General features: G+C 34.8%; 1 protein-coding gene across 1 annotated transcript in view; it reads right to left on the bottom strand.

Annotated features, from left to right (window-relative positions):
• Positions 1-24,872, bottom strand: part of eIF5B (eukaryotic translation initiation factor 5B) — a 530,511-nt gene extending 505,639 nt beyond the window's left edge. The window contains exons 1-3 of the mRNA XM_090397300.1: positions 24,619-24,872; positions 13,726-13,845; positions 5,717-5,786 (exon numbers count right to left, since the gene is read on the bottom strand). Of these exons, the coding sequence (XP_090253426.1) occupies positions 5,717-5,786; positions 13,726-13,845; positions 24,619-24,665 (237 nt within the window). The 5' untranslated portion in view covers positions 24,666-24,872. The remainder of the gene's footprint in view (positions 1-5,716; positions 5,787-13,725; positions 13,846-24,618) is intronic.
• Between the last annotated feature and the right edge of the window lie 426 nt (positions 24,873-25,298).

Genomic DNA, 25,298 nt, shown 5'->3' with positions numbered 1-25,298 from the left:
ATTCAGTAGTAAGTTCAACCTTAGTAGAAAGACTCTAGGCTCTATTAACTAAGCTTCTGATAACACTATATTGTTGAGAAGAAGGTGATGGGAAAGTCTGTATGTTATCTATGTAAGTGTAAAATGGGAAAGAGAGGGTGCCATTGGGAAGACATGTAATTAGCATATCTAGAAAAGGCAAGTTATTAATTCTTTTTCTATAGTGAATTGGATTCTGAGGTGCTTCCATTGAGACGGAGGAGGAAGAGGAAGGTGTCTAATGTGTCTAAACCAGTGATGGCAAACCTTTTTACCCAGGTGTGTCAAACATCTTTTTTTTTAAAAAATTGACATTGTTGATGTGCCACTTTACATGCATTATAAATTTAACTACATAATCATAGATGGTGACTTATACATATCATATTAGGCTAGTTATTTAATAGGACATTGATATAAAATCTATGAATTCATATTATACAATTAATTTAATAAAGTGAAATTACAAACTTACATTACATTTAATGATTTTTCTGTTGCTGAGTACTGGTAGAAAGTTGCTTTATAGAAGGGCTATAGTGTGTACATTTTAATGCTACACAGGCAGCACTCAAATCATTGCTCAATCTATTTCTCCCTTTCGATTTGATATTATTTAAGGCAGAAAATAGTTTCACAAGAGTATGTAGAAGAGAAAATTGTTAGAAGAGCTTAAGGAAAGAGCATGAAAGTTTTCGGGGAAGGCTATTCCACACGCTTAGAATTTCACAGTCTGAATTTTTACACACGGTATCATGCAGACGTTCCCGCTCAAGTTCTTCTAATGCACTTCTAAGAGCAATAAACTTTCTTTTCCAGATAGGATTACACTGGAAGTCGGCTAGTTGCATTTCTAGATCTTTTAAATCCAACCACTCAAAGCCATCTAATTTAAGATCCATGAATTCTCTTTCATCAGGATACTTTATGAATTGGATTGTTTGTTCCAACATTCGAAATTGCTCAAATCTAGAAGAAAACTGCTCAGTTACTGACTTTAGAACTTTGATAGATTGGTTGATATGTTGTTCACGATTTTTGGGGCAAGTTTTGTTAAAAAAATTTTTCACTCTTGGGAAATACTTAAAATTGTTACTTTCTAAATCACGTTGAAATATTTTGAGTTTATTCTCAAAGCTCTTGATTGTGCCAAACATAACATCGACAGATTTTCCGAAACCTCTCAATTGTATATTAAGTTCATTCAGGTGCAATGAAAAATCTGTGAAAAATATCAGCTTACAGAGCCAAGCAGAATCGTTCAACTGAGAAAATTCGTGCTCCATACCCTTCGTATTTAAATATAATTTAATTTCATTTAAACAATCAACAAACCATTCAAGTACTTGGCCACGACTCAACCACTGAATATTATCGTACATTAATAGACCATTGTACACTGATTCAACTTCACTTCAAAGTGAATTAAATTCTCGTTTGTTTAAAGCCCTGGCAACAATAAAATTAGTTACCTTTGTCACAATTCTCATCACATCATACAAATCCTTTAAGCCAGATTTCGCACAGTGTCTCCTGATATATAATACAATGGAAACAAACCAAGGGATGTAAATTGTTTGATAAAACCGACATTACGGCCAACCATATTAGGCGCACCATTAGTTGTAATCGAAAATATTTTCGATAAATCTATCTGTTTCTCATAGGACACTTTAACAACACAGTTGCATATGTCTTTACCTGTCATGTTTTGAGGTAAATTTTCTAACTTAATCAATTCCACGTGCATAGAATCACCGTGAACATACCTTGCAATAATAGCCAATCAAGCTGAAATATCTGCAGTTTTGTCGAGACAAATGGAAAAACAATGGCATGAGCTCAAGTCTTGTTGTATTTGATTTTCTATACTAGCATTCATTGATATAACTCTGTCTTTAATAGTATTCCTACTTAATAGTAACTCTTTCATGCACTTTACAATAGCTTCCTTATTATGAAAGTCCCCAAATAAAAATGGTGCACACTTTACGAAAGCTTCTTTAATATAATCACCATCACTAAGTGGTTCCCCACGCTCAACAATAGTATGTGAAATACTGTAACTTGCGGCTACTAAATTTGAAGGTTCTGAAACAAATTTAATTAAAGTCCCTGATCGTGATTCTGCCAGTTTTAGATGTTGCGATATGTATTTTTTGTGTTCTTCAAAAGTTTTTTCTAGGAGCCATTTGTGCTTAGTTTCGAAATGTCTTCTTACATTCCAAGTTCTACTCACAGATAGCTCACCACACAATTTACAGAGAACTTTATTGCCTCTATCAATAACACCATATTGTTCAGTCCAGGCATCTTGGAAATTTCTTCCACTTCCTTTCTAATAATTTTAGTTTTTTTATTAGTGCTAGCTGCCATTGTAAAAGGGTTCACAAATTAAAAAAGAGCACAATTATATACAGTGCTAATTAAGCGGTAATAATTAATAAGAACTAACAATTACTAGAAAAGAATTATACACCGGCAACTCAAATTACTTAAGTGGCAGACCATGCAAGACTACCACTACTTCTTTCAGCAGAGTTGCCAGATTTATTACCGGTACGTTTGTAGCAACCTTGTTACGTTTTACTCTCTATCATGCTACTAAATAGCAGCTATTTAGTAGGTTTTGTTGCGACGTCATCGTAAGTTGTTACTATTTGCATTATTTAACAAACTTTACTGAATTTATTACAACTATAAAAATGTTTTTCATTATTTACTCAGATAAATTCAATATTTAATGCTGCGAATTATATTTTCTGTTAAAGGTGGTTTTAAATATGTTTAGAACTTGTACTACTCAGTCAGGAGACTTGGAATGCATGCATGAACGAATTTCACACAGAAGTCAAATGAAAACTTTAAGTTTATAATATATAAAGATCGTATTTATAAGGTTGTATAATATTGATAATAATTTTTATAAGTTTGTATCATATAATATTGATAATTTTTATAAGTTTTTATAATATCATATGACTATGCAGAAATTAGAAAATGTAAACTTAAAATGCTTGTTGTTTATAAGCTAGTGACAAGATAAAATAGAAATAAGCTAACTACAAAATAAAATAGAAATAGGCTAAGTATAAAACATAATTTTTTCAATGAACCGAAACCTACCTTCGCCTTAACTGAGAGCGATCGTACACGATTTATCGCAGTTTTTTAATCAGAATACCAATATTTTTCAATATCCAAGGTGTGTCACCTGAAACCCTCAAGTGTGTCAGTGCTGACACGCATGTCATAGGTTCGCCATCACTGGTCTAAACTATGTGGCCAAATAAAGAACACATCATCATCAGTGTATCTTGGCCAGATAGAAGGTTTGAGAATAGCAGCATCAAATCATGTTTTTCAAAATACTCCACATAATAGTTAGTTAGAAGGAAAGAGAGGGAAGAGGCCATACCTTCAATCTGTTTATAAACGGCATCTTACAAAGTAAAGTAAAGCCCTTAATGCACAAGACTGTAAAAATTACAGAGGAATAAAGTTGATGTCCCACACAATGAAGATCCTAGAAAGGGTTCTTGATGGTAGATTGAGGGAGGAGGTGAGATTGCAAAGGAACAATTTGGCTTCATGCCTGGTAGATCAACAACAGATGCTATCTTTGGGTTACGACAGATGATGAAAAAATATCGAGAGAAACAAAGGGAGCTACATCTGGTATTTATTGATCTGGAGAAAGCATACGATAGAGTGCCAAGGCAAGAAGTCTGGAGGTGTCTGAGGGAGAAGAAGGTGCCGGAGAAATATGTCAGGTTGGTGCGGGAAATGTACAGAAATGTGAAGACAAGTGTTCGGACTTGTTTGGGACAGACAAAGTTTTCAAGTGACAGTTGGCTTGCATCAAGGGTCAGCATTAAGTCCGTTTCTGTTTAATATTGTGATGGAGGTGGTAACAGAGGAGGTGAGAGAAGATGCACCTTGGACAATGTTGTATGCAGATGACATCTTGCTGTGTGTAGATTCAAGAGAAGAAGCAGAAACTAAACTGGAAAGATGGAGAAAAGTACTGGAAGAGAGAGGTATGAGACTGAGCAGAAATAAGACAGAGTATATGTGTTGCGCAGTGGGCGGTGGCCAGAAGACAGATCTGGAGCTGGAAGGAAATGTCATCAGGAAGGTGAGAGACTTTAGATACTTAGGTTCAACAGTGGAAGAAGATGGAGGAGCTGAGATGGTTTGGTCATGTGATGAGGAGGGAGGACGAATATGTGGGAAGAAGGGTCATGCAGATGGATGTGCAAGGAAGGCGGAAGCGTGGGTGGCCAAAGAAGAGATGGAGGGAGCTGGTAGAAGAGGACTTGAAGATGAAGAACTTGGATGTGGTGACAGCCCAAGACAGGAAGGTGTGGAGGAGACTCATAACAAACAGTGACCCCACTTAAGTGGGAGAAGCTGTAGAAGAAGATCTTTCCAAGTAAAGTAGCAGAATGAAAAGTAAAATTAAGAAGATCAATGATATCAGAAGGGAAAGCATTTTTTTTTTTTTTTTAGTAAATTTAAAGTGTCAGTACAAGGGGATACTGGTAAAAAGAGAGGGGGGGGGGACACCTGTAAGTGGAGTTAAGGATTTAACTGTCTGAATAAATTAAAAGAGGGGAGGGAGTCAGTAGCATTTATTATGGGATAGAGAGGGTTACTAAGGTAATAAATTTTTGGTTTTGAATTTTTTTTAATTATTTCAGGGGACCAAGACATGATATTTTTAAGATGCTTTTCTGATGTTTCTTTTGAGAATTAGTGGGATCATAATCCAGTGGTTTATAGGTAGAGTGCAGTGCAGTCACTGAGCAACAGAGAGGGAATCCATCATAGGACTTCATGCATATAATCAAATTTTTTTTCCACTTCTTTGGTGTAATTTTGCATGTACTTTTAAAATTCTAATATTGTTTTCCTGATGCTGTATCAATAACAGATGAAATATAAGCTTCATGAAACGTGTTTAATCAATTTAACATATATTGATTTTTATTGATCGATTATTTTTATGTGCCATATTATTCAATTAAACATTGAGTTCAAGCCAGCATTTTTTTTTTAAATATTTATTCCACACACACAAAAGGAAGGAGAGCCTATAGCAAACAGACAGCAAACTCAGAGTAGCAGGTTCACTGAGATGCAGTTCGACTGTAAAAGGATACCTGAGCAGCTGTTCCTGGAGATCTAGCAGAAATAAGAGGCATAATGGATGCTAGTTATGCTGAGCAATGGCCATGGAAATAACTATATAAAAGATGATGCATAAACTGTTCTTCTATGGAAAAGTAGCTGAAGAGAGTGTAAGAGAAGTGTCATTTATCAACTGGAATGCCCCTTTCTGAACAGCATCAAGAATTTTTAGGTAGGTCTCAAGTGTACCACGCTATACATGAAAGCAGTATTCCAATGTTGGTTGGATTTGGGATTTATACAAAGTAAGCAACTATTTAGCAGTGAATTACCATCTTGACTGCAAAAGGATGCCAAGTTTTTTTTTTAGAAACTGTTGATGCAACAGAAGTGATATGATTGTACTTGGAAAGATTTAGAGTAAGAGTCAGTCTAAAAAGAGAGATTTGGTCTTGACTGTTGAATTCAGCATTATCAAAAGTAAGCAGCTGAGAAATAAGTCTAAATAGTCAGATGTTTTTTGTAAATTAAAAAAATTACAACAAAATGAACTTTATCAACTCACCGATTTCTTTGTAGATTCAAGTTGATCTTCCAGAGACAATGATTCTATCTCTCGTGCCACATCATCTTGCCTAAAATATTAAAATATATATATTATTAACAGGTTTGCATTATTTTAGGATTTTCTTAATTCATTAAACATCTATTACTTAATGATTAAATAATACTAAGAATAAACCATGTTTCTCATACTTCTCAACCAAATAAAAATCTTCCATCATAAAAATGTACCAAAGATGCCTGTGACACTTAGACGAAAATTCTACAATAAATAAGTTTTAATGTGCATTTTCCTCTGTTTTTATAGTTATATTATTATGCCAACTCACAGTATTCCAATATTCAAACTTATCTTCTTTTGTACCACTTATTAAGGATAAATTATCACCTATGTCCTTGCTTGGTGTTTATCAAATATCCTGTTCATGTCAACTTTGCTACTTTGGACAAACTAGCTGTTCTGCTGAGTATCAGAATCCAAGAACATCAAGATTTATATAAGATTTATGGCATCAGAAGGTTCAGACCTTTTCAGCCATAGATACCAAATGTACAGTTCAATGGAATCAGACAAAGATGTTAAACTGCAATTAATTTAAATCTGATCATCTATTTCTTGAATTGTGTGAAACTGTACACCACCCTAATCTTAATCGAACAAGGCTGTTTGATTTTTTTATTTTGGTTTTTATGAGACAAAAGCATCAAAGGTCATACTGAGTCAGGACACAGGTTAGAGCAGTACATATGGTAAACAGTTAGTAAGACAATCACAAACATCTCTGCATATGGTGGGATTCGAACTTGCAGCCTCTTGGCTAGAGAGCAGACATGCTAACCACTCGGCCAACCAGACTAGCCCGAACAGGCTGTATGCCTATCTCTACTAAGTTCTCAGAAGTAACTGTAATTAACTGGGTGTGTGTATGTAAAATATTTTTTTTTTAAATTTTGATTACATATTTATACCTGATAACACACAAAAACAATATTAGCAAAGCCGTATGAATCCTATATTAAAGGTCTAACAGAAAAAATAAGAAGAAACCTAGAAAAGTACAACATAAAAATTACCTTTAAACTGCCTACAAAATAAACATCTACAACTGCCTGTCTCTTTGCTGGTGTCCACACAACATTGGATGAAATATACTGAAGTTTAGTTATATGTGTAAGCTGCGAGTTATTTAAATGTGCCTAGTACAAGTTCCATTAAAACAATTTCACCTCACACACACACACACACACCAGAAAAGATACACAGAAACCATAAACAATCACATCATCCAGCCCAATATGGACTTCTAAAAACACTTGCACACAGAGCCAGGGCTATTTGTTCTAATGATGCAGCTCTTTCCACAAAACTCAACTATTTTTGCCATACTTTCTTGGCTAATTGCTATAGCTCCCACAAAATATATTAGTATGTGATCCCAACTTATTTCCCCCACCCAAACACACTATTCTAATCCTGTATATTTGGGTACATCTGAAAAAATATAACCATCACACCACATTCAAACATGTCAAATTAACAACTTTGATCTGCTGTCCTAAGGACAAACTCCATCCCCTGCCATATTCTAAAGTGTATGAAGTTCCCTGTGACTTCATGTACTATAGACAGACAGGAAGTTTGGTTAACATCTGCCTTGCAATCACATATCTACTGTTAGTATGGGAAATCAGGATTGACAGACCATGCTTTGGATACTCCTTCACACAGGATTAGATGGAAAAAAATCCATTTGCTATACAGAAGTCATTACAGGTCAGACTATTTTTTAGAATCAGTAATGGCTGTGAAGCATTCTCCTAATATTAACAAGTATGGCTGCATTAATCTGCCAAAAATTTGAGAGACTTATCTTAAGATCAACTCCTACTTCACTGTAGTACTTCTTTTAGACAACATTACAGGGCATCAAATTAGGACTTCAGATCTTTTCTTTTTCATTATAATTTGAAATGTTTCACCTACTCATTTTTTAATAGTGAAGGTTTTATGACTAAAACATACATAAAACAGGAAATTTATTATTAGTCATTACATTAAGTAAAAATACACTACTGTCTTAAGTCGATCATTACCTGAACTTCTACAAAGCTAATATGAAATTTACATTGGAGCTTGAAAAATATAAAATACTCCTTTTCCTTGATATTCTCATCACTAAAAAAAAGCTTGAAAGTGGCGTTAATCTCTAAGTGCATAGTAAGCCTACACATATGGGAAGTTATCTTCATGCCTCATCCCTTTGCCATCCTTCTCAAAAATTAAACATAATCTCCATCCAAAAGAAAAGAGCAGTTTCTATTATGCAAAATAACTGACAAAAAACTCCATATCCCCCCCCCCACCTCTCTCTCTCTCTCTCTCTCTCTAATTTTTTGGTTATTCCAAGAAGACAGTTGATAGAATTTTATTTTTAAACCTTACCCACTCCCAATAACCAGAATATCCAATACAAAGTTTCCACGATAATACATATATTGGAAGTCTATCAATGAAAATAGCATCTCTTTACAAAGATCCAAACAACAGTTACTTTTAAACCAATTCAAACTAAAGATAGCACACCATTCTACAAATACTCAAGAGTATATAGAATTCCATGCTTATGTGATTTATCCATAACCCAGACAAGCTGTGGGTTTGAGGTTAGAAAGAAAGAACATGCTACAGATGTTGACCATAAAAGAAAAGACAGATCTGGACTAACCATGCAGTCAAATGGAATATATACCATGGAATATATACAGAAGAATTTTTATTCCAGACTTCTGAAGGAATCCACTACAGTTATCCATTTGCATGGATCACTGAATGAAATCCAAGGATTGATATTAAGTGACATGAAAATTTCTTATTAAATTTTTTAACATTAGAGATTTCAACCGCACCAATAATCACCTTCTATTGCTAAACTGCTGAGAGCTAATGCATGCAATGCATTTTACATTTACTGTCTAGCATGAATTTACCTATTTGTATTGTAATGGTTTTGCAGAGTTTAATCAACTTTGTGATCATGTGTTTATGGCTTTTTGATGTATTAACCCAGAAGAAACCACCAGTTCCATTTTAGTGAAACTAGTAGGTGTATTTTTACTTAATGCAATGACTAATAAATTTCCTGTTGTTTCATCTTCATTACTTACTCATGGTGTCACATGAAAACTGTAATGTGTTGTTTTGCTCTGAAGATGCTGCTTTGAAATCCAACCTCACCAATAATCACCTTCTATTGCTAAACTGCTGAGAGCTAATGCATGCAATGCATTTTACATTTACTGTCTAGCATGAATTTACCTATTTATATTGTAATGGTTTTGCAGAGTTTAATCAACTTTGTGATCATGTGTTTAAGGCTTTTTGATGTATTAACCTAGAAGAAACCACCAGTTCCATTTTAGTGAAAATTTAGTGAAATTTAGTGAAACTAGTAGGTGTATTTTTACTTAATGCAATGACTAATAAATTTCCTGTTGTTTCATCTTCATTACTTACTCATGGTGTCACATGAAAACTGTAATGTGTTGTTTTGCTCTGAAGATGCTGCTTTGAAATCCAGCAAAATATTAGCCAGTTAATAAACATCCTTTTGTAAATTAGTTTTGTTTGGTATTGTAATAATATTAAAATTAGTATGAATCTCTAGCTGCTTTCTGACATCTTGATATTTTCTACATCAAACATAAAAAGTCTAAATTCATTTCTATTATATATTTTTTTTTTTTTTTCTAAATAACTTAGGGAATTGAAACAACGTAGATCCAAATATAAATTAAATTATACTTTAATAGATATTTCTGATATTTCGGCAATATCACATTGCCATTTTCTAAAGGAACTTACAAAAAGGCAGGTGCACACAGGCAATAACAATACAGTAACTGAGAATGAAGATATGAAGCTATCGTTCTCCTAGAAGTCCTGATGGTGCCCTCTGGCGGGCTAAGTAGGCAATGAAGATATGAAGCTATCGTTCTCCTAGAAGTCCTGATGGTGCCCTCTGGCGGGCTAAGTAGGCAATGAAGATATGAAGCTATCGTTCTCCTAGAAGTCCTGATGGTGCCCTATGGCGGGCTAAGTAGGCCTACTTAGCCCACCAGAGGGCACCATCAGGACTTCTAGGAGAACAATAGCTTCATATCTTCATTCTCAGTTACTGTATTGTTATTGCCTGTGTGCACCTGCCTTTTTGTACGTTCCTTTAGAAAATGGCAATGTGATATTGCCGAAATATCGGAAATATCTATTAAAGTATAATTTAATTTATATTCGGATCTACGTTGTTTCAATTCCCTAAGTTATTTAGAAATGCATAACCAACGTATAAGCCTGTCTATGAGAATATTATATATTTTTTATCATTATTTGTTATTTAACAATTTCTCTCTCTTTTTTTTTTTTTTTTTTTGTGTGAATGTCACCCACAAAAGATTATGACCTAATTAGATGTCATCAGAACTTCACAAATGGCACATACAAACAAGTAACCAGAATAAAAAAACATTACATTAATTACTGTATATGCGTTAGAACTGTAGGATTAAGTCTTGATTTTTGTTACATTGTCTGGGGATCTTTAGAATTTCAGAGGCTTCCTTAAACTTTCTTGTAAAACAATTATGATCAATATGGGATGCCAAACCTGATTTATGCTATCTTCTTTTTTCAACATCTTATGTGTTTGGACACTGTTAAATTGTGGATCTCCCCTAATCTTCCCATCTGGCCTACACTAGTGGCCAAAATTGTGGAAACCTTTTGGAAAAAGTGTATTTTTGAGGTTTGATAGCTCATAACACCACTTTTTTTTTGGTGTAATACCATAAAATTATATATCAATGGAAAGATAATTTAATCAAGAATGTAATGCAATAACTTTTATGAAGGATTTTTTATTAGAACAGTAGTTATAAAGAAGAAAAGTGAAACACACAGAAAAAATGAGATATACAAAAATTCTGACAATGCGAGTTAATACTTAGTTGGGTAAACCTTCAGTGTTAATTACGGCCTTACAACGCCTTCCCATAGAGTGAACCAAGTTTTTTAGTTCTGCAGCTGTTATAATGTGAAACCAAGATTGAATGACTGCTTCTATTAATTGGGTATTATTGGTGGGTTGCTTCTGACTAACAAATTTCTTTAGTCAACTCCATAGATTTTCGATTGGGTTAAAGGTATGGGCTATTCCCAAGACATTCCAGCAGTGAAATATGATTATCTTGAAACCACTTTTTGCACACAGCAGCAACATGACATGGAGCTGAATCCTGTTGAAATATAAATGCTTCATTATCTTGGAAAAGATCACGTGCGAAGGCTTCAGTATTTCATTTATGTATTTTTGGGCATTTATATTCCCATTAATCATGCAAATTCTGCCCACGCCTTTGATCTTATACAACCCCAGATCATAACACTAATGGGTGTTTCACAGTAGATGTAATGCAATCAGGATGCAAATCTTCTCCGATTCTTCTCCTTGGGTATTTTATGCCATCATTACCAAACAGGGAGATTTTGGTCTCATCACTCCACATAACACTGCCCCATTGTTCCGCTGTCCAGTTAACATGAGTTTTAGCCCAGTTTAATCTTCTCAACCTTTGTTTGAGAGATAAAAATGGCTTTTTTCATGGAATTCTAGCATTTAGACCAAATTCCTGCAGTCTGTGCTGAACAGTCCTTCTCAACTTCACATTCTATTGCGCCATTTCATCTTGTATACACCCAGATGATTTTCTTCTGTCACGTAGACACAGTCTCTCAATTCATCTCTCATCATTTGCTGTTGTGCACCTTTTCCTGCCTTTACCAATCTGGTTTTGTAGTGACTGAGTCTCCTTATACCTCTTCAAAAATATAGAAATGCCACCCTTGGTTAAGTTTCCACCAATTTTTCTCCTAATTTCTTCATAACTGTAGCCTTGTTCACTTAATAGTACTATTTTACATCGCTTGCTGGGTGACCAGACAACTCTTTGTGCCATTTCTCTCATTGCCAAAACAAGAAGACACCTGATTGGCTCTCTAAACACTCATGCTCATTGGCTACATTCAAATGAAGGAAACTACTTCATATCAACCTAAGCAATTGTTGTGCTTCTTTTTTCTGGTTATTTGGCTATAACTTTTCTTAGAATACAGATAATTGAACAAACTTTGTTGCATTACATTTTTGATTAAATTATCTTTCCAGTGATATATAACTTTATGGTGTTATACCAAAAAAAAGTGGTGCTATGAGCCATCAAACCTCAAAAATACACTTTTTCCAAAAGGTTTCTATAATTTTGGCCACTAGTGTACATAGCAAATACCAGAAAAGTAACGATGGAAGTTTTTTCACTTGGCTATGCGACCAATTACATATTTGGCTTAATCCTTTATCCAAGTGTAAGCAAACAAAGTTTACGCCCGAAATATTTTCAGGACTGGGCAACTCGTGGTAAAGGTAGTTAAGTTCTGATCACTTGCTTTAGTATCCCATAATGCAAAGCACATATCCTTATGGGCATGCATAATGCTATGCATTATGGAAAGGATCACTACCCAGACTGTGATCAGAACTTATACCACCTTTACCATGAGTTGCCCCAGTCCTGAAAATATTTCAGGTGCAAACTTTGTTTGCTTACACTTGGATAAAGGATTAAACCAAATATGGTATTGGTAGCATAGCCAAGTGAAAAAAAACTTCAATCAACTATCTCTAATCCAGAGAATTTTAATAATAAGGTGTTGACACCTTTTGGCAACTGGTATATGGTGATATGACTTTTGCATTACTTCCACCTTAGTATCACCACCTCTGGGTCTAGCTCCCACTGATGAGACCTCAATAAAAGTTGAAACTGATCTGGGTAGTGATCCTTTCCATAATGCATAGCATTATACATACCCATAAGGATATGTGCTCTGCATTAAGGGATACTAAGGCAAGTGATCAGAGCTTATACCACCTTTACCACGAGTTGCCCCAGTCTTGAAAATATTTCAGGCACAAACTTTGTTTGCTTACACCCGGATAAAGGATTAAACCAAATATATGTAATTGGCAGAAAAGTAATGAATCTCATTAACACCTGGCTTTTTCATGGATGTGGAGGTTTTGGTAGATATAAGAACCTGGAGATTTTATGCAATAGTAATATCTAAAAATATGTGGTCTTAATACCAGAGCTTGAATTTTATGTTTATTAGTACATTTTCAAGTGTTTTGTCCTAAGTACATCACCAATGCTGTGGGCATAATTTGACTAATACACAATATAAAAAAGTCAGATTTTGAAGGCCTGTGAAGTCTTTTCAGTGGCAAATGCAATCCCAAAAGGTGAAAGGTTGAATTAGACTGGTCTAGAGTATGTAAGCAAAAGTTTGATTATTTCATAAGCTAACTACTGACACACATCAATTTTATGGCAAGTAGTCAACGCTCAGAAACTCTGAAAAATGAAAATTTGTTATAGATACCATGCTAGATTTTGCACCATGTTTAGAATCAAAGATTCAGATCTGAACAATTTGAAAGTGTGTTATATACAATTATAAGTCTGTTAAACCCTATGTTTATTTGATCACATGCATACAATTTACTACTGAACTAATCCCATATTCAAGGTTGATAAAATTATTCCTCATTATAATTCATTTTTATTAGCAAAACTATTTGAAATGATCATTGCTTCACTAATCAGAAAAAATTTAATGACATCAGTTATTTAAATCACTTAAAATTTTTTATGTGAAATAAACCATTTTCATCACAAAATTAAGCAAAACAAAATTGTCAGCATATGTCAAAAAAACATGCTGACATAATTTTGTCAGCACATCTGCCAAAAAATGTGCTAGAATTTTTTTTTTATTTTATTGCAATCATTTCCTCATTTGTTAAAAGTAATTTCATTAAACTAAATAGTTTTTTTAAAAATTTAATCACCTTAGGCTATATTTAAAAATATAACATGAAGAACTGCAAGAATACTCACCAGTCATCTTTTTTTCTAGACTTTTTGCCTTTCTTACTAACTTTCATTCCTAAAGCAGCAGCTTCAGTGCTAGAACTTTTCACACTGGACAAAGATTCAATGTCAACCTCCTCCTCGCCACTAGATAAACATGTAAATTCGAGTAAGTTGGATTTAATTAAGTTAATAATAAAAATTTAGTATAGTAATAATAATAATATAGTAATACTTTAGTAATAATAAATCTAAAAGGCAAAATCTACAGGACAGTAGTGAGATCAGCTATGATGTATGCTATGGAAACAGGATGGAGGTAGCGGAGATGAGAATGCTTAGGTGGATGTGCGGTGTGACTAGAAAGGATCGTATGAGAAATGACTATGTAAGGGGAATGGTAAAAGTAATGAACTTAGGAGCAAAGATACAGGAGGCAAGGTTGAGATGGTTTGGTCATGTGATGAGGAGGGAGGACGAGTATGTGGGAAGAAAGGTCATGCAGTTCGATGTGTAGGGGAGGAGGAAGCACGGGCAGCCGAAAAAGAGATGGAGGGAGATGGTGGAGGAGGACTTGAGGATGAAGAACTTGGATGTGGTTACAACCCAAGACAGGAGGATGTGAAGGAGACTCACTGTTTTGTAGTGAGTCTCCTTCTTAACTTCTCACTTAAACCTACTTAAGTGAGATAAGCTGCAGAAGAAGAAGAACAAGAATAAAAATTTAGTGATGGACTAATTCATACAAACAACTGAGAAATTACTGCATGTTATGAGCACTTCATTAATCAGAATAACAAGGGCTAGGGAAATACTAGGATTGGTCTGGATCCTTTCATGTTTAATTTATAAAATGAGTAGAACAACTGGAATCAGAAATGGTATGATTAGCAGAGTTTCAGATCTATCAAGCTAGTGGTAAGCAGTGTCGAGTGAGATAATGAAGTAGAAGAAACACGAGTGCATGTGGAGGATACATCTAAAGCAGTGATTCCCCAAGTGTGGTACGCGTCCCCCCAGGGTACGCGAAAGGTCTTCAGGGGGTATGTGGCAATTTTTGGCTATGCATCATTAACGCATAGAATCATTAAGAAAAAAATAATTATTTTACTTATATATTTCTCAATAAATTATATATTATGCATGAATTCTCCTACTGAAATTGCGAGTTACTACTGCCACAACGTGCACGTCCTGACGATAGTAACTCGCTCCCTACAGTAAACAACACACCCTCCCCAACAGCATCACTATACTGAAGATGCAAGAAAAACAAGTAGTTTTATTGTATCACTGAATAAGGTAGAGAGACATTTGCAGTCTGCGTAATATATTTCTTAACAAATAGTGAATTAGAGACAACTGGGATAAAAATGGCACTAACTAATGAATCACATCTCCCCTCCAACAGGAACTGCTGTATAGACTCAAGAAAAACCATAGGCTAGGGATGCCGGTGCGACATATGGTTTTGCTTGACACCACCCCGTCGTGAACGTGTTAAAATCAAGAAATATATAGTGAATGTGTTTCAGATATTATGGAATTCAGTTGAAGAGAATTAGCATTTCAACTCAACTATTGGCTTGCCTTTGTCTTTGGTTTGCGTGATCTTTTGTTAATATTGCACCAATCATATGCACTTGTTCACAGCTGCTCTATCTCTACTGGCCTACCACTGCTATCTGTTTAGTGGTCTGCTTTTATTTCTCATTAGTCATTTGTGAAGGATTGTTCATTAAGTATCTCAAGTCTTGTAAATTACAGGTAATTTTTGCTTGAAATAATGGGAAAGAAGATGAAGCTATTTGGGTAGATGACTTTGATGATGCACACAAGGAAACTGTTCTTGATGCCAAAAGTAGCGATAGCGAATAGTAGCTTCTTGGTAAGTCACTATTTTCAGTTTTTTTCTGAAAATTTTAGTTTCCAAAAATTCCCGATTATATCTCGCACCACAATTTTTTAGGGAAAAAAGTGAGTTATATTCGAGTAAATAAGGTAATTTTTTTTTTAGCTTTCAAATTCTTAAGTATGGATCATTGGTTAAAGACTGGATTTATAAAATGCACAAAAGAGAGCAATATGGCAAATACAAGTAGCTGTAAGCAACAAGAAAATGTTGATATTGTATCTGGATCAAATGAAATTGATAAGGGTGTGTCATCTGACATCTCTAGAGAACCAACTAGGAAGATGATCAAAAATCTTCGTAAGTATGATTACTTGAAATGTGGATTTTCATAGACGAGAATTGAAGAGGAACCAATTCATATTTTGTTCTATTAAAAATAAATCATATTTTTTGTGAACATATGAAATCAAATAAAATAGACATTTACAATGAAATATACTATATTTATTTAATTATTTATTTTTTTTGATAAGGGAGTACGTGGATATCTGAGGTTTGAGAAACACTGATCTAAAAGTACCACAATTAATCGTTTTTAAAACTTTCCCATAGATTCTTATTTTTCATGTAATACTTTTTTATGCCAATTTTTATCCTACTCATAACAAGATGACATTTATTTCAAATATCTTATAGATTTTTATAGCCTTGATCATATGAATACATAAGCATATTGATCGTTACTGCTGCTCTTTGTACCAAATCTGAACTGATCAAAACATTTTCACAATATCCTTGGAAATTGTGTATGGTGTGAGCAAGGGAGTGAGGAAAAAGACCTTTGCATGGAGAGTGGTTGGTAAGTGGAATGCATTTCCTGAAAGTGTGATGAGTTCAAAAACTGTTAATGTACATGACAGGTTAAAGTTTCAGTACATGACAGTTAAAGGCATAGTCAGATCATTTCTTTTCATGAGTGTGGACCTCCCACAATGAGTCTTTTTTAATTGGTCTGATGTTAATAATTATACAAGAAATGTATCAACATCTAATGAAGGAGACATGAGGTTCAAGAGTGCTGGGTCTAGTTAATGCATCAGAAAACTTAGCAGTAACCAATCTACCTATATAGCATCCACTTAGGGAAATCAACCATGCAGTCTTATAGAGAAATGCTACACATGCAGAATTTTCTATTAAAAAGGGATACATGTGGAATTACAAAGCAAGTGATTATACACACAGAGGAATCCGTTTTCAGCAGTGCCATGAAATTTGAAAGGGAGAGATGGCAATGTATGGAAGGTGGTGGGGGTGTCTGAAGGAAGCAGTATCAACCCACATACCCACAGTCAGAAGGATAAATCAGGTAGGAGTTTGATGAATACAATAGCACCATTAAGCAAAAGTTACAAAGAGATGAATGAGACCAAAAGAAATCTTTCTCTATATGCCATTTCCGGAAAGACAGCCATTCCTTCTTTTATTTGCTATGTGGCAAAGAAAAGGAGGAATGACCATGGAAGGATGACTTTAAAAGTGCTGATGATAGAGAAGTAACAGAAGCAAACCAAATAGTTGAATATTGAGTGAGCATTTTGCAAGGGTATGCTATTATGGTGATACTGCACTGATAGATATGCCATTGACAAGAGATCGGGCATGGTTGGCCAGGTGGTTAACGTACCTGCTCTCAAACCAACAGGTTGGGGATTCGAATTCCACTATGGGCATGGATGTTTGTGATTGTCTTACTTTGTGCACTGTTATAATCTCTGATATGGCATAGTATGACCTTTGCTCTCCTTGTGCCATAAATCATCACTGATGGGAAAATACAGACTGAAGAATTGGAGATGCTTAGTATATTGCAGAACCTTAATGTAAACATGGCCATGGATTAGATGGCATATCAGCCATAAATTATGAACAATTCGAATTCGAACCCACAACCTGTTGCATGGAGAGCAGATATGCTAACCACTTGGCCAACCATGCCAGATCTCTCGTCAATGTCATATCTAATAGTGCAGTATTACCATAATTATACCCTTGCAAAATGATCACTCAATATTCAATTATTTGATTTGCTTCTGTTACTTCGCTATCATCAGCACTTTTAAAGTCATCCTTCCATGATCATTCCTCCTTAAAATAAAAGAAGGAATAGCTGTAGACTAGGTTATAACTGATAGTCTGTAACCTTCATTTTAGCTTACTAGTTTGTATTCCCTAAGGAATAGATGTCTTTCCAGAAATGGCATGTAGAGAAAAATTTCTTTTGGTCTCATCTGCTTGTAACTTCTGCTTAATGGCACTATTCTTCAAACTCCTACCTGATTTATCCTTCTGATTGTCAGTATGTGGGTTGATACTGCTTCCTTCAGAACTCCCTCCCTTGACCAGCTCTCCCTTTCAAATTCCATGGCACTGCTGAAAACTGAGGAATCAGTTTTCAGCACTGCTACAAAGAATAATATGTAAAAACCAACATTTGTCAGATGACACATTGAATGCAGAGTTCCAAGTATTGACTGGAATACAAATCTGCAAAAAAATATCAGAACCAAGGCTTGCAACATGAGTTTCCATGGTATGACTACAATATGCTAGTCTCACTTTTTTTCCTAGTTTAGCCTTAGACCTCTGTAGTGCCATAAACATTGAACTCTAAAAGGTATTTGAACATTCTAGATAAGCAATGTTTCCTATTTTGTGGCATTTCTACAGAAATGATCATTGTCTCTTTCAGCAAGAAAATCCACCATGTCGTAAGTCTGATGATGTAACTGAGTGATTTATCAACACGATTGTCACCATTTGATTGGTTTCCATCTGTGAGATGAACTGGAGCGTCAAGTAAGATCAAGAGATGTCTGTCCCACAACAGTCCAGACCTCATTACATGCCTCCAGAAAGAATGGTCCAAAACTCTCATTGATCACTATCATACACGTGCAGAAAGTATGCCCTGCGAGATTGTTGCAGACATCACAGTGAAAGGAGGTCCAACATCTTATTAATGTAGGCACCATGGCTGTTTATTCCTCACACTATGGTGTCTAATGACTTCTTTCCGAGCAGTGTGTGCATGTTTATCAGTGGCATCGCATGCCCGTTTTTGGTTGGGTGTGCAGTTGTGGCTTATGCAACCCATGCTACATATTTCGTGTCAGTTTGACCATATGATTGTATTTTTGTCGATGTATGAAAGTTTTAAGAGTGTATAGCACATCAGTGCTCATCTTAATTGGTCTAATGCAATTAATTGTAGGATACTTTTGAATACTATCAATTAACTGTAAACAAATCTGTGCAGAGTGGGGGACAATGTGTTTGTTTTAAGATACTGTATATTAGAAAACAATAATGAAGGGGAATGCTATATTTGGTTGGTATATTTGAATTACTCAAAGGTGTAAAATTTGGAAGAGGAGGACAAGGCTTGCCTCCTTTGACTACAATACTGTTTCCCCATTGTAAATATGGGCAAAAAGGTTGTAAATTTTTTGAAAATTATATATTAAAACCTTGTCTATATTATATATAAAAACTTGCTTACCAAGTCAGTTCACACTTCACACATGCAAAACAGATGAAACTCAGAAAACAAAAACAGCAATTCATGACAAATGACAATGTTCAATTAGATTGGTTTCCTACTGTCTCAGAGCTCACTCTGCCTCACCTTCTAAACAGTTTTAAAACTACCTAGAACACTAAGAATTTGACCTGCTGTGCCACCTGGGCTATTAACGTAATGCATTGTTTACCAGTCAAAAAGTGTCCTCTTCATGAAGCATTAATATAATGTTTACTTTCAGGGATCATGCGAAGTCTGGAAACAATTACATTAAAGATGCCCCTAATTAACAATTAGGAGCATCTTTAATGGGAAATAAATGCAAAAATATAATACTGGTGATATTGCTATTCTGCACTGCACATCTAACACATCCTGTCCAAAGAAAAACTATTTAAGTTACTAATATTTGATATTAACCTACTGTTGTGAAACAGGATCAACAACAGAGGGATAATCGAAGACTGAACTGTATGAACAAAGATATAACAAACTACAAAACCTGTTTCAAAGACTCAATATTGTCATTGATAAGAGAAGCGAGTGGTTTGGTGAAGTTAAGGGTCACGGGTAGATGACCAGTTGATCAAACAGGCTATTAAAAATAAATCTTAAAATACCTGCAGCACAACTCCAAGTACAATAGATAGATGTGATAGGAAAGACCTAAGACAACTGGATAAACACTTCTCCCCAAATGCAGCCTATGACACACACAGAGAAACCAAATGGCAGAATCAGACCTAAATGACTGATTAAGCTGTTGAAGAAACATGAGACAATCTCCCTCTTACAGTTCCATATTTGGTCTCTGGAACAGATTCTCTAGATTATCTGACCCTTAGCCTGTCCACCCAGTGTAGTAATATAGAACAGATTTCCAACTGTAAGAGGGAGATTCACATTATTAAAATTAAAAAAAAGCATCCTTTAGTTGGAAGGGAATGTGTGTGTGTGTGTGGACACACACACACACATATATACACAATTAGCATTTTGCCAAGGACACAAAAATGCTTAGTTTTTTTTCATGGTTTCAAGACTTGCAATTTACAATAAAATACGTGGTATATATCTATTTACATTAAATACTTTCAACTGTTTATAATAAACAATTTCGACTGTTTGTGATACACACTTAGTCACACAAGTATGGGCACAGGCAAACATAAGAAAAATTAAACAATGAAAATAAAGGTGAAATGATGAGGAGACTAAAGTCTAAACAATGTGTTAAAAAAATAAACTTCAACAGCCACACTATCCAATGGGATAGTGTAGCAATGCATCATAGCTCACTTGGTATAATCACTCTATAAAGAAACTGCTTTTATGTAAGCCTCTGGAGAAAGATTAAAGAATGTTGTGTTAGAAGTAATAGCATGTTCTGCATGAGAGCAAAATATCAGATTGTTCCAACTCACGGCATTAAATACAATTTTGATGCTCATCACGATGAAAATCTGTAGATCTTCCCTAATGGCCACAGTAAGTTAAACCACAAGTGCACAGGATCTGATAAACAATGCCGAAAAGCCAAATAGCCCGTCTTTTTCACACACCAGAAACAAAAAATTTTTGCATGCAGTGCAAAAGACTACTTTTCCTAAGATCAAGCACCCTAAGATATGTTTTCAGAAGTGGCTTGACCTCATTTTGAGAAAATGAAAAAGGAGAAACAATATAATGGTGCATTTCTGAAAGGGATGATGATGAATTATATTCAAGCTTTGTTTCAACAAAGCTGGAATATAATGACCAGCATGTGTTTCATTTTGAAAACACCAAGAATTGCAGTCCCCTCATCCTAAAATGAAGAACTTTAATCTTGATATGAAAGTGTTGGAGTTAAGATACAAAAAATGATCAACAGCAAAAACTATTATCCTCCTCCTCCCCCCCCATCTTTACCAAACTGAAGGCACTGAATGTTTTGAAGAAAGAAGCTCAAAATGTTCCATGAAATAATTAACTAGATCTGAGAGCTGGGTCAGAAGTAAAACACTTGACCAAAGACTAGAGACCACAGATATGAGAGTCCTGAGAACAGATGGCAGCAATGGCAAAATCATATTAAGAACGAAGATATTAGGAAAGAACTTGACATTGTCGGCATCCAGGAATGCATTAGCAGAGCTAATCTCAGGTGGTATGGTCACTTAAACAGAATGGGTGAGGAAAGATTAGCAAAACAAGTGTTCTCTGCCAGGTTGGAAGGAAAAACGACCCAGAGGAAGACCAAGATATAGGTGGATTGATACGGTACAATGTGCCTTAGATGATAGAAATATAAGATCTGATAATGATAATACTGGAGTCTTGACAAGTAGCAGACTGATTTGGAGGAAAATTGTAGATAGGAAGTTCGTTATGATGTAAATTTTTCATGTAGTACTATCATATCCTGTAAACCCCTGGAGGGTACATGGCAGGAATTTGATGATGATGATGAATAATTAACTAGTACACAAAGAAAGAGGCCATACCTTCTACCTGCTCATTAAACTTATTCTAGCAAGTGAAGCAACCTGAAGGAATTAACTCAAAAACCTGAACTACATCAGATGGAAAATCTTGCCAGAGTAATAATACCAAGGTTTCTTCTAAGAGAAGGTTTGTGAAGAGGGAAACAATGTTGAGACTGAGTCAAAGCATTCAGCAAAGACAAATAGTCCAAGATCTCTTTGAAATGAAGAGTTTATTTTTAACATCAGATGATCTGTTGATGAAGGATAATATGCCAAGATGCTTGGTGAGCTGGTAATTAGGAGTCAATGCAATCTACTATAGGTCTTAAGATCCTAAAGAAATACAAGGAATGAGAAAAGGAAGACATCCCTAGAAATTGTGCAAAGTGGTTAAGAAAGAATGAGGACTACCTTCTTTCCCCCTGCATAGAGAATGGCCTGGACAAAACTTAGAATTTATATATTTATTAATCTACTATAACCTAATATGCTCCCACACATCTATTCAGTCATTTTTTTGTTATTATTATTATTTTTATTATTATTTATTTAACACCTCCAGGGAGTCCAAAGACTCATAGAGGGAGAGTGTGCCAACAGCATCGAACGATTGACCGCCTTCCAACTATTAACCGTGCTCAAACTTGCTTAACTTGTTATGTGAGCCATTAGTAGCAGAGGCTCTACCAATCGACCAACCTTGGCTGATTAAAAAATCCTTTACCCCAGTATGAGACCGGCTAACTCACCATTTGATTGAAAATGCCTGATAAAGGTTCCTCATGTCATAAATGGGAATCGAACCCAGGTCTTTCCAACCTAGAGCTTCATCTATACTGACTGAGCTATGGTGGCTCTCAAATTAGCTCTCTAATTAACTTCTGACAACCAATTAATAAAGATACCCTAAAAAATGGCAGTAACATAATGGATCAGAAAATATATCCCACAAAGAATTATACCAAAAATAATTATAAACTAGACATCTCCATGGATGCCTAGTATAACTATGTGGGAGGCCCATGTTAATGATTAAGGTGGAATAATGACTCTTTTTATTCCTTGATCTAATTTAATGATAACCCATTCACCATTCTCCAAACAAATAAAATGATAAACAGACAAGAAGAGAAAGCTACTAATCCCTTTAACATCTGAATCCTAGGTGCACGGATCTGATCACTAGGATTACAGGGAACTAGTAGTATGTAGAAATTATGGCGCCTAAACAACTAAATCTATAAGTATTGTCTGTATTTTCTAGTTCATGGGATTGAACTAGAAATAGAACTAGATTTCAGTTTTATGGGACAGAAAATAAAAATTTCTGGGAAGAAAATTTTGAAAAACCTTGCCATTTTCATAACGAAATCAGCTGACTCACTTTCCACTGAATGGCAAATGAAGTCCTCGAGAATGCATTATGAAGACAATAGATATTTCTGGGAAATTAGGAAACAGTTGGTTATAGTAAGAAGCTGATATTCAATATATTAGATCTGTAGAATCCAAATAATAAGTAAGACTGAAAATGTAGTAAACAGAAGAAAAATTATATAATAAAAATACTGAAAATCAAAGAGCAGAGATGAGGATGGAGAAGAGAAAAAAAAAGTCATCCCTAGCATTCAAGGAATTTGAATCAAGAATGCAATCAGCAGAAACCTTAACTAGTTGAAAAAAACCCAAGTTCTCTCCCTTATACGTTCTTATGTGTAAGATCTTTTTGAGAAAAATGTTAGTCAATTTGATACGGAGATAGAAGGATTTTACTTTTACAAAACAAACTTATGGCCTCATGTGTCCAAGTATTAATATTAAACAACAAACGGCAGTAACAATCATAATAAACTTGTGAATTCATAAGATCTGTATATACACAACATATCAAACAACCATGTATCTTGCATGGTGTTATAATAACAGACTAACAACAAATGAATTGATAGAAAGAAATGAAACCACTTTATTCACATCTAGTCGTTTACATACACAACACATAAGATATAAGAAACTATATTTCTTCTCCCTAGTATGAAGACCATTTTGCTCGAGTCTAAGAAATAAACTGGAGCAAGTGAATATCACACTGCATATATCTGTAAAGATTAAAAATACATATCCTTACCCATGGATCTGAAACAAATTTGTTAAAGTAGGTTTAAGACCTACTTTTGTTTACAGTCATTTGCCTTGTATCACTTAAGGGTAGCTGCACAAAAAAAAAAAAAAAAAAATCTGAAACTAGCTACAGATTATTATTTTCATTTATTTATTTTTGGAGGGACACAACTATAGAGTATTTTCACACACATATGTTACACAGCCTATTCTGGCTTCAAGTAACCTTTCAACACCACACAACTATGTTCCTAGCAATAATAGCAAAATTAGGTGAAAAGTTACATATATGTAACGTATCTGTGTGTACACAAAAACACAACATGCTCCGCTGTGTCAGCGATTATAATGGAAAATTACGAGGTCAGGTTGTAAACTCATAAAGTAAAAGTATTAAAAACTTAATTAATAACATATGATTCGGAAATATGTTCAAGTTTTCTATTGTTTGCATATCGAATAATATTTTTTTATAATAAATCACTTTTGGAACTTCTTATTAATGAAAACATTAATAACGAGGTATTAATTTTCGATCTAAATTATTTCGATCGAAAATAAATACAATTATTGATTTCTCTTATTAAAGAGGAATCAGTACTGCCAAACAACTGTAGACACATCGATGAGTTGATGTTCAGTTCGCTTGCCATATGTAAAAGATATTTATACATTCCTGAACAACAGTTAAGAGCAATAATAGTGTTACTCGAATATCCTATCATGCTGTTAAATACGTAGCGGGATAGCGAGAAAGGTTCAAACAAGTATGATTTCAAAAGTAAATCTTCCACTGAAGTGTCTTAATAATCACTCCTGCCTATGGCATACTGTGGGGGAAGAGGGAAAGAAAAACCAAATTTTTGATCGGTCAACATATTTTAGATACTTACATGTCTTCCTCTTGTCTTCCCTTCCTTAATTTCTTGTCTTTTTCCATCGGGCTTAAGTTTCATAAGTTTTCTAAGATAGATGGGAATTTAGCTTCCCTCTTTTATATCTAGAGAATAAATAATATTTTACACGATGGACGGGACACACACAAGTACGACTGTGTACGCAAAATTACTGAAAAGCAGTTAACCAATACACAGATTTCATACAAATAACAAACTCCTGCATGCTCAACCCTTGTCGGAGAACCATGTGGCGCTTTACTTTCTACGTAATGGCAAGGCCAGTGTAATAGAGGTCAGTATAAGCATCTCACATCTAGGTGAAATCCCCATGCCGGGTCTCTGTTATATGGAATTCAACTCCAGTTATGATACTTGATTCATACTCCAGCAATGAATTTAAAAGATTTCCAAAATAAATAAACAATGCAGGGCATTGGTAAAATAATCATACAAATGATATCTGTATTCACTTTATTATTATGTGTTTGTAGATTGTCTTTGAACTCCAACAATATTCCAATTAATAATCAAAATAAAAAGCCTGTGTAGTCCTGTCCGGTGGAAATAGCGTTTGAAAAACATAGCTTTAGGACTTCGGCAAGAAAGGGGAAAAAAAGAAAAAAAAAAGAGTTTTATGTTTGATTCCAGTTGCCGAATACAAGAACTTTTTCTAA

Source organism: Typopeltis vanoorti, chromosome 8, assembly GCF_054136105.1.
Source record: "Typopeltis vanoorti isolate ZY-2024b chromosome 8, IOZ_Tvanoo_1.0, whole genome shotgun sequence".
Lineage (NCBI taxonomy): Eukaryota > Metazoa > Arthropoda > Arachnida > Uropygi > Thelyphonidae > Typopeltis > Typopeltis vanoorti.
The sequence above is the reverse complement of the archived record's forward strand: the minus strand, read 5'-3'. Positions and strand labels throughout refer to the sequence as shown.